Source organism: Pristis pectinata, chromosome 32, assembly GCF_009764475.1.
Source record: "Pristis pectinata isolate sPriPec2 chromosome 32, sPriPec2.1.pri, whole genome shotgun sequence".
Lineage (NCBI taxonomy): Eukaryota > Metazoa > Chordata > Chondrichthyes > Rhinopristiformes > Pristidae > Pristis > Pristis pectinata.
Genome location: NC_067436.1, coordinates 14,036,635 through 14,054,301, shown reverse-complemented (window position 1 = coordinate 14,054,301; position 17,667 = coordinate 14,036,635). Strand labels below are relative to the sequence as shown.

Sequence of the window (17,667 nt, the reverse complement as noted above, 5' to 3'; positions counted from 1 at the left end):
CCACCACACCCTCAAGCCTGCTCTGCCACTCAAAATCGTGGCTGATCTGAATATAACCTCAACCCTGGATTCCCACCTACCCCCAGTAAACTTTCGCCTCCTTGCTGATCAAGACTCCATCGATCTCTGCCTTAAAACGTTCAAAACTCTGTTCCCACTGGGAGTTCCAAAGACTCAATCCCAAGAAAATAAACATTGTCTCATCTATTTTAAATGCATGACATTTTTAATCCTTGACCCCTAGTTCTAGATTCACCCACAAGAGGAAACATCCTGTCCACATCCACCCCAAGAAGACTCTCAGGATCTATATGTTTCAATCAAGCCCCCCCTCACCCTTCTGAGCTTCAGATGATACACAAGTCTAACCTGTCCAACTATAACACACCTGCCCATTCCAGGTATCAGTCTAGTTTGATTTTGTGGGCCAATTAGGTGAACCTCCAGCGTCACAGGAGCTAGAATCAATATTCCCATTAACCTGTGTTCCTCAAGCTCTTATACTATAAAGAGTGACTACATATCAACAACAGTATTGGCTGTGAAGCACTTTGGGAATTCTTAAGTTTGTGAAAAAGGTCTGCATAAGAATGCAAGACACTATTTTTTAAAGAAAAGCAGTAGACATTGGATGTTCTGACCAGGGCTTTAACCAATGAGGAAATGATGCCAAGGCTAACCCTTCAAACCTCCAGGGTCACAGCACCCAAACAGTGATAAACATTAAACACACAAATATGGAGATTTAGTTGCATGGGGTTAGACAGGCAGATTGCCCCATTGCACCTTCGTTCCATAATGATATTTTAATTCCATAACTCGTTCAATCAAACCTCTTTATCCTTAGTTGTTCAATACACCACACTTTGATGGTTTACTAAAGTTATTGCCTCCTCGCCTGAAAGTTGAGGGTTCAAATCTCAACCCAGAATTTGAGCACAACATTCTAGGCTGATATTTCTGGTATAGTTTTGAGGGGTCCTGCACGGTTAGTACCACCTTTGTGAAGAAACAAAGCCTTGTTAAGGAGATGTTAAAGATCTGTACCAGTACTCAATCAGCACCTGTCTGCTCTCTGCCCAATTTATTGTCATGGAGCCTTACACCATTGAAATAGTCCCACAGCCCACTGAACATCAAGCACCAATTTACAGCGATCCTGCACTATCCTTATTTTATTCTTCCCCATTCCCATCAACTCTCCCCAGATTCTGCCACTCATCTACACACAACTGGCCAATTGACCTACCAACCCTCATGTCCTTGGGACGCAGGAGGAAACCAGAGCACCCAGGGGAAACCCACGCAGTCACAGTGAGAATGTGTAAACTCCACACAGAAAGCACCCAAGGTCAGTATTGAACTTGGGTCACTGGAGCTGTGAGGCAGCGACTTTAGCAGTCTTTTACTTATAGTATACTTTTCCAGCAACATTTAGCAAAATATCATGAATATTTGCTATATAATGGAATGCAAAATTTCTAATCAAGAACATGATTTTCCCCGGTGGCATAAATTTCCAGCCGAGATGACTATTTTAAAGATTCCCAGAGAAAAACAGGGCAGAGAACAAAATGCAGTTCCCAAAGTTCTGGAGACGGGAATGTGTCACATTCAGTCTTCTGAATCAGCTGCCCCAACTACATAGGACAGACACCCAGGACATCCTCTCTTCTCTCCTCTTCCATCTGGTAGAAGATACAGGAGCCTGAAGGCACGTACCACCAGACTTGACAGCTTCTACCCCACTGTGATAAGACTGCTGAACGGTTCCCTTATACAATGAGATGGACTCTGACCTCATGATCAGCCTTGTTGTGACCTTGCACCTTATTGCACTGCACTTTCTCTGTAGCTGTGACACTACTCTGTACTGTTATTGTTTTTACCTGTACTACATCAATGGACTCTGTACTAACCCAATGTAACTGCACTGTGCAATGAACTGACCTGTACGATCGGTACGTAAGACAAGTTTTTCACTGTACCTCGGTACAAGTGACAATAATAAACCAGTACTTCTGCTGAATCTTACAGAATGGACCTGGTTTTTGCACTTGAGTGAGGTACAGAATGAGGACTGTTCACTGCACAGGCACCACACGATGGGACTGACAGATTATTGAAATTAATTGATTCCTTGCAGCAAGCTCGAGGATCCTCAGACGACATTTTACAATCATCACCTAGTTGGGGGGAGGGGTGTGGAGCCAAACATAACCACAATCAATGGTAGGTTGGGTGGGGGGGGGGAGGAATTTTAAAAATCATACCAACTACGTTGTAAAGCAGGAATATATGAAGGGTTTCAGTTAAAACAAAATGCATAAATGCTTTTAGGTTAGGTCTTCTAAGTGCCTCAACATGCTTCACATAGAATGACTGATCACTTTCAGTTCCTTGTTAGTGAAGAATCACATTACTGGCTTTCAACAAACTGCAGAATATGTGCCCCCCATCATCAGGGTAACTGATCCCAGACCACACGACACCCCAGATCAAACCTTGTAAATCTCCTCGTACTTCCCACCTACCAGAAGTTTGCAATAAAAACTTAAAACATTTAAAACCCTGCTCTCTGAAAAGTAAAAAGCATGCAAACACATCAAGACTAAAGATCTCATTCTGTTGACAAATCTTCCCGTGCCTTTGTTTCCTCCTTGTCATCCCAGATTTCCTTCCCTCCTCCACTGCCTTCAAGCATCTAGTTCCTACACCCTGGAAATTCCTTGCATTTATCCCCGAGTCAACATTTCTAAATACATTAATGACACTGCAAGCTGTGGGAGTTTGCTTCATTTCAAAGTGGCTTGTGTTTTTCTTATTTCCTATTCCTCAGTGCTTAGTGGCAGTTCTGTGAAGCAGTTTAAGACATTTTATTGCATTAAATGGAAATTGTTGGCACAACCCCTTCTAGTTTACCGATTTAATTAGGTGGACGATTGGAGTGATGGAGGGAATGGCAGGGATGAACCACAGCACAACCAATCCGTATTTTCACATGTGATTTGACAATTGTTATTTCCCTCCATAAAAATGTTAAATCAACTATAATGATTAAGAATGCAATTGGCAAAAGAATTTTAGTACAGATCACATTGGAAAATATATATGGCCCTCGTGAGACCACACCTGGAATATTGTGCACAGGTCTGGTCTGGTCTCCCCAGGATGTGGTTGTCAAAGAGGGTATGTGGGAAAGGTTCACCTGATTGATCCCTGGGATGTGGCACTTGTCTCATGGGGAAAGAATAAGGAGACTCTGCCACAAGAATTATTTCTGAGCTTGACTGGGTAGTTGCAGAGATGATGTTTCTCCTGGCCGGGGTTCCAGAACCAGGAGTCACAGTCCCAAAACAATGGGCCAGCTATTCAGGAGATGAGAAGAAATTTCTTCACAGAGAGTGGAGAATTCTTTAGAAACCAAGAGGACCAGAGAGGGGTTTGAGAGTCATACAGCAGAGGAACAGGCTATTCGGTCCATCAAATCCACAGTATCAAGCCCCCATTTTATTCTCTCTTCTTTCCCATCCACTCCCCCACACACTAGGGGGCGATTACAGTGGCCAATTTACCTATCAACCGCACGCCTTTGGGATGTCGGAGGAAGTCAATTCGCTCACAGGGAAAACAAGCTTCAGAGACAGCACCGGAGGTCGGGATCGAACTCAGGTGACTGGAGACGCAAGGCAGCAGCACTACCCGCTGCGCCAGTCACCGATTATATACAAAGGGGAAAATGGGTAGATTTTTCGAATGCTAAGCGCATCAAGGGCTGTGTGGTTAGTACAGGAAGCGGTGCAGAGGTAAAAGTTCAGCCGTGGCCCCATTAAATGGCAGAACAGGTATGAGGGACCGAATGAACACAATGATTTAGGAACCTGTCTGCCAACAGATTTCTGAATGGTTCATAAACACCACCTCACTATTCCTTGGACTACTTATTTTGTAATTTATAGCAATTTTAAGTCTTGCACTGTACTGCTGCTGCAAAACAACAGATTTCACCACATACAAGTCAGTGATAATAAACCTGATTCCGATGGACAACTCCTGCTCTAGTTTTCACCTCTTTACAATCTGATTGCAGCTTGACATCGCAAACATCCACAGAAATAACAAACAGAGTCAACTATTCCAACTCTAGATCTCTCAATCTACCTTGCACCTTATTGTCTACCTGCCCTGCACTTTCTCTGTAACTGCAACACTATATTCTGCATTGTTTTCTTTTTACTATCTCAATGTACTTACGTATGGAATGATCTCTCTGGATGTCACACAGACAAAAGGTTTTCAATGCACCTCGGTATATGTGACAATAATAAAACAATTACTTTGTTTGTGTGAGGCAAGAGGTCCATCAAAATTATTTCAGATGCAAGTCCTGCCTATAGTTATGAAAGTAAAAGCATTTACCAAATTCTGGGCGAGCCGGTTCATGTTAAAGGCTGGAAATGTGCGTCTGGGCTTTGGATTGGGCGCAGGAAACAGGAAATCTTCCACGGGCCCCGGAGGGTGGAGGAACGAACGAGAGGAGGAGGGTTACCTGGGCGGCGAGCAGCGGTTGGGAACTGGGGGCAGAGGCGACCTCAGGTCGGCTGGGAACCGGCAGCGACTATCGCGGTACCGACCACGCACAAGGACTTCTGTGTCCACACCGACAACTCCCCGCGGGCAACGCAGATTATAAAAAACCAAGCAAGCTTGCGCTGGGTTTAAGGGATACAGAAAACTTGATATTTTGCCAGCTTCTCGGTTTAAAGTTTTATGGGGGCGGGGGGAGAAAGAGTATGCGAAATGAGGAGAGAGAGAGAGAGAGAGGTGGGGTATATAGAAGTGAGGGGACGGGGGGGGGAGGGAGGGAGGAGGGGACGAGGGGGGGGGAGGGGGGGAGGGGGGGAGGGGGAGGGAGGGGGAGGGAGGGAGGAGAGTGGGGGGGGAGGGGGAGGGAGAGGGGGGGGAGGGGAGTGGGGGGAGGGGAGTGGGGGGGAGGGGAGTGGGGGGGAGGGGAGTGGGGGGGAGGGGAGTGGGGGGGAGGGGAGTGGGGGGGAGGGGAGTGGGGGGGAGGGAGGAGGGGGAGGGAGGGAGGGGGAGGGAGGGAGTGGGGGGGAGGGAGGGGAGGGGAGGGAGGGGAGGGGGGGGAGGGGAGGGGGGGGAGGGGAGGGAGGGGAGTGGGGGAGGAGAGGGGAGTGGGGGAGGAGAGGGGAGTGGGGGAGGAGAGGGGAGTGGGGGAGGAGAGGGGGAGTGGGGGAGGAGAGGGGAGTGGGGAGGGGGGGAGTGGGGAGGGGGGAGAGGGGGGGAGGGGGGGGAGGGGGAGGAGGGAGGGGGGGAGGGGGGGGAGGGGAGGGGGGGAGGGGAGGGGGGAGGGGGAGGAGGGGAGGGGGAGGAGGGGAGGGGGATGAGGGGAGGGGAGGGGGAGGGAGGGGGAGGGGGAGGGAGGGAGGGGGAGGGGGAGGGAGGGGGAGGGGGAGGGAGAGGGGGGGAGGGGAGGGAGAGGGGGGGAGGGGAGGGGGAGGGGAGGGGAGGGGAGGGGAGGAGGGGAGGGGAGGAGGGGAGGGGAGGGGAGGAGGGGAGGGGAGGGGGAGGGAGAGGGGGGTGTATGGAGGGGGAGGGAGAGGGGGTGTATGGAGGGGGAGGGAGAGGGGGGTGTATGGAGGGGGAGGGAGAGGGGGGAGGGGAGGGAGAGGGGGGGAGGGGGAGGGGGGGAGGGGAGGGGGAGGGGAGGGGAGGAGGGGAGGGGAGGAGGGGAGGGAGGGGGGGGAGGGAGAGGGGAGGAGGGGGAGGGAGAGGGGAGGAGGGGGAGGGAGAGGGGGAGGGGAGGAGGGGGAGGGGAGGAGGGGGAGGGGAGGAGGGGGAGGGGAGGAGGGGAGGGGAGGAGGGGGAGGGGAGGAGGGGGAGGGGGAGGAGGGGAGGGGGAGGAGGGGAGGGGGAGGAGGGGAGGGGAGGGGGAGGGGGGGAGGGGAGGGGGGAGGGGAGGGGGGGAGGGAGAGGGGAGGGAGGAGGAGGGGGAGGGAGGAGGGGAGGGGGAGGGAGGAGGGGAGGGGAGGGAGAGGGGAGGGGAGGAGAGGGGAGGAGGAGGGAGAGGGGAGGAGAGGGGGGAGGGAGAGGGGAGGAGAGGGGGGGAGGGAGAGGGGAGGAGAGGGGGGGAGGGAGAGGGGAGGAGGGGAGGGGGAGGGAGAGGGGAGGGAGAGGGGGGGAGGGAGAGGGGAGGAGAGGAGGGAGGGAGAGGGGAGGGAGGAGGGGAGGGGAGAGGGGAGGAGGGGGGGGAGGGAGAGGGGAGGAGAGGGGGGAGGGAGAGGGGAGGAGGGGAGGGAGAGGGGAGGAGGGGAGGGAGAGGGGAGGGAGAGGGGAGGAGAGGGAGGGGGAGGGAGAGGGGAGGGGAGGGAGAGGGGGGGGGGAGGGAGAGGGGAGGAGGGGAAGGGGGAGGGAGAGGGGAGGAGGGGAAGGGGGAGGGAGAGGGGAGGAGGGGAAGGGGGAGGGAGAGGGGAGGTAGGGGATGGGGAGGGAGAGGGGAGGTAGGGGATGGGGAGGGAGAGGGGAGGTAGGGGATGGGGAGGGGAGGTAGGGGCTGGGGAGGGGAGGGGAGGGAGGGGGGGGGGGGGGGGAGGGGAGGGAGGGGAGGGGTAGGGAGAGGGGAGGGGGGGAGAGGGGAGGGGGGGAGAGGGGAGGGGGGGAGAGGGGAGGGGGGGAGAGGGGAGGGGGGGAGAGGGGAGGGGGGGAGAGGGGAGGGGGGGAGGGGGGGAGAGGGGAGGGGGGGAGAGGGGGGGAGGGGAGAGGGGGGGAGGGGAGAGGGGGGAGGGGGGAGAGGGGGGGGAGGGGGGAGAGGGGGGGGAGGGGGGAGAGGGGGGGAGGGGGGGGAGGGGGGGAGGGGAGGGGGGGAGGAGGGGAGGGGGGGAGAGGGGGGGAGGGGAGGGGGGAGAGGGGAGGAGGGGAGGGGGGGAGAGGGGGGGGGAGGGGAGGGGGGGAGGGGGGGAGGGGAGGGGGGGAGGGAGAGGGGACGGAGGGAGAGGGGACGGAGGGAGGGGGAGGGAGGGGGAGGGAGGGGGGACGGAGAGGGGGGGGAGGGAGGGGGGACGGAGAGGGGGGGAGGGAGGGGGGACGGAGAGGGGGGGAGGGAGGGGGGACGGAGAGGGGGGGGACGGAGGGGGGGAGAGGGGGGAGTGGGGACAGAGGGAGGGAGGGGGGACAGAGACGGGGGGACTGAGAAATGAGGAGTGTTGAGAAATGGAGCGAAAGAGAGAGGGAGTGGGAAAGGAGGAGAGAAAGAGAGGATATGGGTCGAGATAAGAAAGGGGGAGACATTGAGGAAGACAGAGCGAACTAAAGGTAGCCAGAGAGAGAAGTGGAAACGCAGCTTTATGAAACCCAACTCTCCTCTGCCAGAGGCAATTAGTGATCCGCTCTCGGATCCAACATCACAAAACAAACCTGTTCGGTCGAACCCCTGTTAATTTTCATGAGAAGGTTTCCTACAAACGAAACATGTGTTATTTGAAAGACGTTTCCCAAAATGTACAACATCCTCATACCCCGGTCTGAAGAGTAGACAAGAAACGGGCTGCAAACAACGAAAAAAAATCACCACCTCAACACATTTTGATCACACTTTTGTTTGAAAATAATTTAAACAAACAAACAGACTTGGAACGACGTTAAAAGAAAATAAGCCAATGTGGATATCTACTGAGATAACAGCCTGTTTGACATAGAGTACCTACCCGCTTTCAGACTTGCTATTGCCCCTGGTTTTAATCGGAGAACACTTTTTTTTAAATATATGTTCTTAAAGTTTTAAGGAGTGGCCCCTTGCAATGTGCAGTTGCAGAGGGGTTCGGTAGCTGGGCGCTTGCAACCCGCGATGTCCCCATTTGCCTCCTCGCAGTCTCTCTACTACTTTGAGATCATGCGCCTCGGAGATCGCCAGAACCCAACCAGACTCCAACCCCCTCCCCTTACCATGGGCGCCGTATTGCTGGTCACAGACTCTGTGTTGTCCACCATGCCGGCTCAGAGATACATGCATACACAGCCCACAAACAAAGGTAGGGCGGACGCCAACTCCCAAGGCAAAATAAAACGGACACAACCATAAAAGCAAAATTCACCAACCCCGTCCCCTAATTACTTGCATTTTTTCCCAACACTATTAAATATCAATCCCAGCATGCAACAAGTCTGGGAGGTTGCGCCTGCGTGGATCTGTGTCCCTGCGATGCAAAATGCCACAGATGCGGAGTTGAATGTAATTAAAGCGGAGCTGTCTGCTGGGGAGGGAGAGGGAGAGGGAGGGAGCCTGGGGTGCGCTCCGGGCCCCTGCAGGAGTCTGGCCGGGGGGTGTGCGAGGGGGAGCGGAGGCTGGTGTCGGGGCGGTGGCGGGAGGGAGAGGGGGGAATGGAGGGAATGAGGGGGGGAGGAGGGGGGAATGGAGGGAGGGGGAGGGAGGAGGGAATGAGGGGGGAATGGAGGGAATGAGGGAGGGAGGGGGAGGGAATGAGGGAGGGAGGGGGAGGGAATGAGGGAGGGAGGGGGAGGGAATGAGGGAGGGAGGGGGAGGGAATGGAGGGAGGGGGGAGGGAGGAGGGAATGAGGGGGGAATGGAGGGAATGAGGGAGGGAGGAGGAGGGAGGGAGGGGGAGGGAATGAGGGAGGGAGGGAGGGGGAGGGAATGAGGGAGGGGGAGGGAATGAGGGAGGGGGAGGAGGGGGGAATGGAGGGAATGAGGGGGGAATGGAGGGAATGAGGGAGGGGGAATGGAGGGAATGAGGGAGGAGGAGGGAATGAGGGAGGGAGGGGGAGGGAATGAGGGAGGGGGAGGGGGAATGAGGGAGGGGGAGGAGGGGGGAATGAGGGGGGGAATGGAGGGAATGAGGGAGGGGGGAATGGAGGGAATGAGGGAGGGAGGGGGAGGGAATGAGGGAGGGAGGGGGAGGGAATGAGGGAGGGAATGGAGGGAATGAGGGAGGGGGAAATAAGGGAGGAATGGGAGGGAGGGGGAATGAGGGAGGGAGGGAGTGCGGGGAATGAGGCAGGGGAGGGGTGAGGAGGGGGGAATGAGGGAGGGAGGAGGGGAGGGGTGAGGAGGGGGGATGGGGGAGCGGGATGGAGGAGGGGGAGGGGAATGGAGGGAGGGAGGAGGAATGGGGGAGTGGGGGAATTGGAGGGGAGGGAGGGGGGATGGAGGGAATGAGGGGGAGGGGGGAGGGAGGGGGGAATGAGGGGGAGGGGGTGGAGGGGAGTGGGGAGGAGGGGAGTGGAGGGGTGTGTGGGGGAGGAGGGGAGGGTTGAGGAGGGGGGAATGGGGGAGGTGAGGAAGGTGATTGGGGAGGAGGGGGGAGAGGGAGGAAGAGGGGAGGGGAATGAGGGAGAGGAGGAGGAGGAGGGGGGAGGAGGGGAGTGGAGGGAGGAGGGATGAGGAGGGGGTGAGTAGGGAGGAGTGGAGGGGGAGTAGGGGGTGGAGGGGAGGGAGTGGAGGGGGAGCGGTAGTGGGGGGGAGGAGGGCGGTGGAGGGAGGGGGGAGCCGTGGGGGGAGGGGTGAGAGGTGGGGAGTGTGAGGGGGGACGAAGAGGGAGGGGGAAGGGGCGAGTGGGAGGGGGAGGAGTGAGAGGTTAGAAAAGGAGGGGGGAGGGAGGAGGGGAAGGTGGCAGTGGGAAGGGAGGGAGGGGGAAGGAGGGAGAGGGAGGGGGGAAGGAGGGAGAGGGAAAGAGGCAAGGTGAGGAGGGAAGGGACGGAGACGGGGGGACGGAGATGTGGGAAGGAGGGCGAGCGGCGGGGAAGGAGTTGGGATTGGGAGGGCAGGGTGGGTTAAGGTGAGGGGGGAAGGTGGGAGGGAGAGGGGGGAAGGAGGTAGCGAGAGGGGAAGGGGAGAGTGTGGGGAGGGCGGGAGAGGTGGGGAAGGAGGGGGAGAGAGACAGGAGAGGGGAGTAGAGAGGGTGGGGGGAGGGAGAGGGCTGAGGAGGAAGAAGAGTGGTGGGGTATTGGTTTATTATTGTCACTTGTACAGAGGTACAGTGAAAAACTTGTCTTGCGTACCGATCGTGCAGGTCAATTCATTACACAGTGCATACCTGGTAAAACAATAACAGAATACAAAGTGTTACAGTTACAGAGAAAGTGCAGTGCAGGTAGACAATAAGGTGCAAGGTCATAGCAAGGTAGATTGTGAGGTCAAGAGTCCATCTTATCATATTGAGAACCATTCAATAGTCTAATAACAGCAGAATAGAAGCTGTCCTTGAGCCTGGTTGTACGTGCCCTCAGGCTCCTGTATCTACTGCCTGATGGGAGAGGGGAGAGGAGAGAATGTCCTGCATGGATGGAGTCTTTTATTATGCTGTCTGCTTTACTGAGGCAGCAAGAAGTATAGGCAGAGTCCATGGAGGGGAGGCTGGTTTCCATGACGTGCTGGGCTGTCCACAACTCTCTGCAGTTTCTTGCGGTCCCGGGCAGAGCAGTTGCCGTACCAAGCCGTGATGTATCCAGAAAGGATGCTTTATGTGGTGCATCGATGAAATTTGGTGAGTGTCAAAGGGGACGTGCCAAATTTCTTTAGCCTCGTGAGGAAGTAGAGGAGCTGCTTTTTTGACCGGCTCTTCTGTTTTGCTAACATTGAGAGAAAGGTTGTTGTCATGACACCATGTCATCAAGCTCTCTATCTCCTTCCTGTGCTCCGACCCATCATTATTTGAGATACTGTGTGCCACGGTGGTGTCATCTGCAAACTTGTAGATGAAGTTGGAGCAGAATCTGGCCACGCAGCCATGAGTATATGGGTAGTGGAGTAGGGGGTGAGGATGCAGCCTTGGGGAAGGAGAGAGAGGGATGGGGAAGGAGAGAGAGGAGGAGAGAGGGGTTGGAGGGAAAATCATGAATATTTGACTTTTTAATTTAGTTTTTTTCTGATTTCAGTATTAAATATTTGGACAGCTCATTAATGACCTTTTCTGCCTCCTTTCCCTCCATCTCAAAATCCTCTGTTCCTGTTTTCCAAATTCTCTGCATCTCTCATCACTATCTTACTTAATTCCTTGCCACATCTTGCTCCTCCCCTCCCTCATTTCTCTTCCCTGCCCTCATTTCTCCTCTCTGTCCTTCCATTATTCAGTCTATTTATCCCACTTTTACTTAACTCAGTGGCAGTGACCACAAATTCCTGTTCCTCTCTTCAGATACTGGGAGTTCTGTGGTGTGACAATATCTCAATAACTCTCTTATTTCATATTTCTTTTTACATATCGCATAATGACAATAGAAAGGGGCCATTCAGCCCGTCAAGCGTATGGCAGCTCTCGGATCAATCCTATTTCCCCTTCCTGTTTCCTTGGAACCCATTCTATCTCACCCGACCATCAACTCCCATTCCCCCTCCCCCATTCCCCCCCCCCCTTCTCCTTGCACCCATCTACCGTTGGAGTTGTCACCAATTAACCTATCGACCAACCTCTTTCTCTTTCTCTTTCTTTCTCTTTCTCTTTCTCTCTCTTTCTCTCTCTCTTTCTCTCTTTCTTTTTCTCTTTCTCTTTCTCTCTCTCTCCCTCTCTGTCTCCCTCCCTTTCTCTCTCTCTCTCCCTCCCTCCCTTTTCTCTCTCTCCCTCCCCCCCCTTTCTCTCTCTCTCTCAGTACAGTTTTGAGCAAATGAAAGTAAATGTGAAATTGGTGTCAAGCTATCATTTTGGGAGGGGTAGGGCAGCGGGTTGTGTGTGGGAAGTTTGTTGTGAGGGAGTCTGTGGGTTGATAAGGATGCCACAGGTTTCCACATTTTGCAAGCATGGTGTTCATAAACACTGGAAATTGTCCATTAAAAGTGCTGCAGGGAATGGAAATTCAGAATCCTTAAAAGATTTTAATGTTACAAACTGCTTACTGGAGCAAATCATTTACCCTATTTATTTTCCTGAGATTTCACAGGAAGGGTACAAGGCCAGGTATTCTGTTATATTTGCATGTAAAAATGAGGACATGATGCAGATTCTGTGTGTCCCTAATGCATGAAGAATGCTGGAGAAGAATAAACTGTTTACAGAAATTAGCATCGTCCGGAGTAGTGTTGCTGGATGTTTTCAGCAAGGATACTTCAACGAGACATTGTTCCTTCCCCTCTGAATTTGACCAAAGCTCTCAGGGTTAACAAGATCCCCACCGTACAACTGTACCTGGTGAGAATCAGGCTGGTGAAGTGCATTCACTTGTCTTTCACATTGTAGTTCCCTTGCCTTCATAGTAAAAGTCAAAGTCAAGCTTGTGTCTTATGCCTAAGTACATGTGCAGTGAAAAATGTACTTGCAGCAGCATCACAGACACAAAACATAGATAAGTAACATTCACAAGAAAAACATAAATTATACACAACTTTTACAAGAAAGAACACCATGAGAACAAACGACGCGGTTCATTTTAGTGCAAAGTGATCAAAGTGGTCATGGTGTTGCTATAAAGGGTTGTGCCAGTTGGTTCAAGAACCGATTGGTTGAAGGGAAGTAGTTCTTCTTGAACCTGGCTGTGTGTGACTAATATTTTCTACCATGGAATCATAGAGAATTTATGATGTGGAAAGAGGCCATTGAGCCCTTTGTGTCTGTGCCAGTCAATAAATGCTGCCTTGCCTAACCCCACCTCCCAGCACTGAGTCTGTAGTTCTGCGGATCATCGTCATACACAATGACTCTTTCTGCCCCCAACACCCTTTGAGGCAGTTCCAGACCACTCCCCTCCCCTTCCCCAAATGGCTTAATCTGCCCATCATCAAACCTCCCCCCCCCCCCCCCCCCCCCCCCCCCCCCCCCCCCCCCCCCCCCCCCCCCCCCCCACTTCCCAATCTGGTTCCATTACCAGCCCCTGTCCCTCCCTTCCCTCTCACCCTTTTCGTCCCTTTACACCCCCAGTCCTGATCCGGGGCATGACCCGAAACATCGACCATCCATGTGCCTCCACAGATGCTGCTCGACCTGTTGAGTTCCTCCAGCAGTTTGTTTCTTGCTTCAGATTCCAGCATCTGCCGTCTTGTGTCACCATCTCTGTCTCTCTATCAATCTCTGTCTGTCTGTCTGTCTCTCTACAAACCTTTCCCCATCGCCCTTCTAATTATTTTACAAATTATCTTCAAACCCATGCCTGCTGATTTTTAACCACTCTGATTGGGGAAGTGGGTCCTTCCTGTTTACTGCATGTTGGCCCCTCATATCTACATATATCTCCCTCAGCTTCCTCTGTTCCAAAGAAACCAACCCTAGTCCATCCTTCCTTGTGGCTGCAGTCCTTCAGTCCTGTCAATGCCTTTGTAAATCTCCCCTGCACCTTTGCCAGTGCACTCGCACCTTTCCTGTAATGTGGAGACCAGAACAGTACACTGTGCTAAAGGAATGGCCTCGCTGGTATTGCACACGACTTTCCAGCATTCATCGTCTTGTCATCCAAGCAGGGCTTGACAGTGATTGACAACCCTTGGGCAACACGACGTCTGTACAGAGAATTCTGGTGACACAGAGATGCAGACCTTGTGGGGCTAATGGCTCCATTCCCCAAGCAGGAAGTGGGCCTTGTAATTACAGGCTGGGTTCAGTGTGCATGCTCTTGTGCTTAGGTAGATCAGCAAGCACTTCAGCTGAAAGACCATTAATGAGAAATGCCTGCATTTCTGCAGTGCCTCTCACATCCCTTTCAGGGCAAAACTTACTTTGAAACTTCTAAAACTCTTTGAGGGCTTGACAGGAAGGGTGCTTCCCCTGGCTAGGGTGTCACAGACTCAGAATAAGTGAGAGACTGTTAGAACTGGACAAATCTGTTCACCCAGAGGGTGGTAAACCTCTGGGATTCTCTCACCCAGAGGCTCAGTTCATCCAGAACACAGATTCAGCCACAATCTCAGTGAAAGGTGCGGCAGTCTACAACTGCTCCTAGTTCTCATGGTCTCATGTTTGGACATCCCAAAATACTGTACTGCCAATGAAGCCCTTCTGAGTTGTATTTGATCTCTTTAATGTAGAAATTGCAGCTGCCACTTGGCTCTGAGCAAGAACCTTTAAGCAGCAATGTAGCCATGACCAGATAATCTGTTTAGAAAGGAGAGTACCGATGCTGGAATCTGGAGCAACACACAACCTCATGGAGGAACTCAGTGGGTCGAGCAGCATCTGTAGAGGGGGAAGGAATTGTTAACATTTCAGGTGGAAACCCTGCATCAGAAACATCAACAATTCCTTTACCCCCACAGACGCTTCTTGACCCACTGAGTTCCTCCAGCAGATTGTTTGTTGCAATTTATTCTGTTGGCTGAGGGATAACTGTTGGGCAAAGCATTAAAGGAGCAAGAGCTCTCTTGATCCCCTTTGAAAATTGGTAAATTGGTTTAATTCTTGTCACTTGTACCAAGGCACAGTGCAAAACTTGTCTTGCATACCGTTCGTACAGATCAATTCATTACAACAGTGCATTGAGGTGGTACAGGATAAAACAACGTAGACTAACGTTACGGTTACAGAGAAAGTGCAGTGCAGGCAGACAATAAGGTGCAAGGTCATAATGAGGTAGATTGTGAGGTCAAGAGTCCATTTTATCGTACTAGGGAACCGTTCAATAGTCTTATAGCAGCGGGATAGAAGCTGTCCTTGAGCCTGGTGGTACGTGCTTTCAGGCTTTTGTATCTTCTGCCTGAGTGGGGGGAAAGGGGAGAATGTCTGGGGTGGGTGAGGTCTTCGATTATGTTGGCTGCTTTACCAAGGCAGCGAGAGGTGTAGGCAGTCCATGGAGGGGAGGCTGGTTTCTGTGATGTGCTGAGCTGTGTCCACAACTCTCTGCAGTTTCTTGCGGTCCCATGCAGAGCAGTTGCAGTATCAAGCTGTGATGCTTCCGGATAGGATGCTTTCTATGGTGCATCGATAAAAATTGGTGAGGGTCAAAGGGGACATGCCGAATTTCTTTAGCCTCCTGAGGAAGTAGAGGCGCTGGTGAGCTTTCTTGGCTGTGGCATCAACATGGTTGGACCAGAACAGGCTGTTGGTGATGTTCACTCCTAGGAAATTGAATTGACCCGAGACCCTTTATGTCTACCTGAGAGTTGGGGCCTCAGTTTAAAATTTTAACCAAGATGGCACATCCAACAGCTACAGCATTCCCTCTGCACTGTGACTCTGTGTTGAGAAGAATTGGGAAGCTTCTGACGTTTCAGGTCAGGGTCTCAGGGCTATACTTCAACGGGAATCAGGAGAAATATTGAGTGTTCATTTCCCCCCACGGATGCTGCCTGACCCGCTAAGTTCCTCCAGCGTTTTATGTGTTGCTCCTGGAGCCTGACGACTTGCAATGCAAAGACAATGCCTGGTTGTAAGTGCCTACTGTTGGAGATAAACAAGAGTTTGCTCTCAAACCCAGTGCCAAACAGCAGAGCTTAGCTCACCTCTGGATATGGGCAGTCAGGACCCACCAGAAAGAGGAGTGGACGGGGTGAGGGAAAGGATGCTGAGGAGGGCAGCAGGTGAGACTACGCTCTGTCTGTCCCCAGGGTTGGGGAGTCAGGAACCAGAGGACACAGGTTTAAGGCTTTGTAAAAGGTTCAGGAAGACAGGAATGGAAGGTTCATGTGATGTCCTGTTTGGAATAGAAAACTCACAGACTGACACAAACTACCTTCCATCTTGGGGGCACAGGAAGCTGTCAGATTGAGAGCGATGGACACTCTGTGTCAGAGGCAGAGACCTGGTAAAAAGCCACAGCGGAAAATTGAGCAACAGATGGAAACAAGGCTGAGGCACGGTACTGCAGCGGTTAGCGTAACGCTTTACAATGCCAGAGACCCAGGGTGTAAGGAGTTTGTACGTTCTCCCCGTGTCTGTGTGGGTTTCCTCCGGGTGCTAGGTTTCCTCCCACATTCCAAAGACATACGGGTTAAGAAGTTGTGGGCATACTATGTTGGCGCTGGAAGCGTGGCGACACTTGTGGGCTGCCCCCAGAACACTCTACGCAAGATGATGTATTTCACTGTGTGTTTCGATGTGCGTGTGACTATTAAAGATATTTTATGTTCCTGAGATGAGTACAAAGTAATATTAACTGAATGACTCTTTAACTTGCCTCCAGCTGTCTCCATCTAGAGGTTCCTTATGATGTTACATGGTACTTGTTTTACAGCAGTGGCTGCTAAGCTGTGTTGCACAAACTCGCTAAGGAAAGGTGCTGAGGACTATCGGAGTCTACGAAGTTTCAATAATTGAGACAATTCAGTTGGAAGGTTCACAAAAACATACGCATGCTAGCTCCCCAGCCACAGATCTGCAAACTGTCCCTGGGAATCCCCAGCACAGCCCCATATCCTTAAGAGGAATGGTCCGTGATGTCATGAGGTATTTATGGGGGTGTTGGGACGGAGAAGGGGAGTAAATGTGAAAGTTAGACTTCAGGAAAGTTGGGGACAAATGTCTTGCAGGGTTCTGATAATTTGAAGAAGTTCTATCACACATTTACTGGCTGTAACACATTCTGGAAGGAACAATATAAATTCAGATATTTCTTTGTTTGAAACACCCATTAAAATATAATAAATTAGAACAACCTCCGTATTTCCAGTTACAAGGAGGTTAAGTGATGCTGAGTAAAGTTGGTTGTTTTCAACTGGTATTTAACGTGCAGGGAAAATAGGTCAGGCTGTAAAATGGTTTTGTGAATCTGAAGTGGGGGGGAGGGGTGAATTAAATAAGATCACTATGAGTGAAGCGAGAGGTAGCAAATCAGCAAGTTTCCCCAGAGAGTGGCTGTGGTTTGTGGTTCAGGAAGATCCGGGTTTGATGCCCACCTTTGGTGTCCTTGGGGCAAAGGGGAGCAGGATTTAACTTGTGAAAGTTGTAATTTGAGTTTATTGTCATATGCACAAGTACATGTATCCATAGGTGCAACAAAAAACTTGCTTGCAGCAGCATCACAGGCACAGAGCATCGTATAAGCAGCATTCACAAGAAAAACATAAATTGAACAAAATTATTAAATGCTCACAGTGTGGGAAATTATAGGGTCATTGAGTATAGAGAGATAAACCATGCAAACAGTCCCTTCAGCCCACTGAGTCTATACTAACCACCCATTTACAAATCCTACATTGCAGCCAATTAATGACCTACGTGTCTTATGGGAGGAATATGGGAGGAAACCCACACAGTCACGGAGAGAGCAGCAAACTCCACGCAGGTAGCACCCAAAGGCAGGATTGGACCCAGGTCTCTGGTTCTGCAAAGCAGCAGCTTCTGCTGCCCTTATGTAGCAGAGGATAGTGGCAGGATATGGAGTTGTTGAGGAGTAGTGAGTGTTTGCAATGTATGGCATTGTCCCTTAAACTGGTCTCAGGTTATGCAGGAAATCTGAGCAACTCTCAAAGGAAAATTATTGGATCTGGGAAGGTTGATGATTGGGAAAACAGCATGGAAACATGAGCAGGGCATTCAGCTTCTTGAACACTTGCTGAGGATCTGTTCCTCAAGTTCTGTTGGCCTCCTTTACTCCGTCTCTTGATAATCTCCCCTAACTAAAATTTCTTGAACCTTGTCTCGAAATCTCTTTCATCTGTCGGACTTTTCAGAGAGAGTTCCAACTGATGAAAATAACCTTGCTGAATTTGCAATAGAATGGCCCATTCCCGACATACATTGTGCTGCTTTGTTCCTGGTTTCTCTGCCAGGAGAAGTG

The 17,667-nt window shown here is 52.0% G+C and overlaps 1 protein-coding gene across 7 annotated transcripts in view; it reads right to left on the bottom strand.

Moving 5' to 3' along the window:
• The window catches only part of LOC127585350 (AT-rich interactive domain-containing protein 3B-like), a 203,318-nt gene extending 195,129 nt beyond the window's left edge, over positions 1 to 8,189 (bottom strand). For 2 of the 7 annotated variants that reach the window (XM_052042750.1, XM_052042753.1), the window contains exons 1-2: positions 7,722 to 7,920; positions 7,432 to 7,561 (exon numbers count right to left, since the gene is read on the bottom strand). In XM_052042750.1, coding sequence (XP_051898710.1) covers positions 7,432 to 7,530 — 99 coding nt within the window. In that variant the 5' untranslated portion in view covers positions 7,531 to 7,561; positions 7,722 to 7,920. Of the gene's footprint in view, positions 1 to 4,419; positions 4,688 to 7,431; positions 7,562 to 7,721; positions 7,921 to 7,959 lie in introns of those variants that run through there. The other 5 variants (XM_052042751.1, XM_052042752.1, XM_052042755.1 and 2 more) reach the window with 5 other exon arrangements.
• Between the last annotated feature and the right edge of the window lie 9,478 nt (positions 8,190 to 17,667).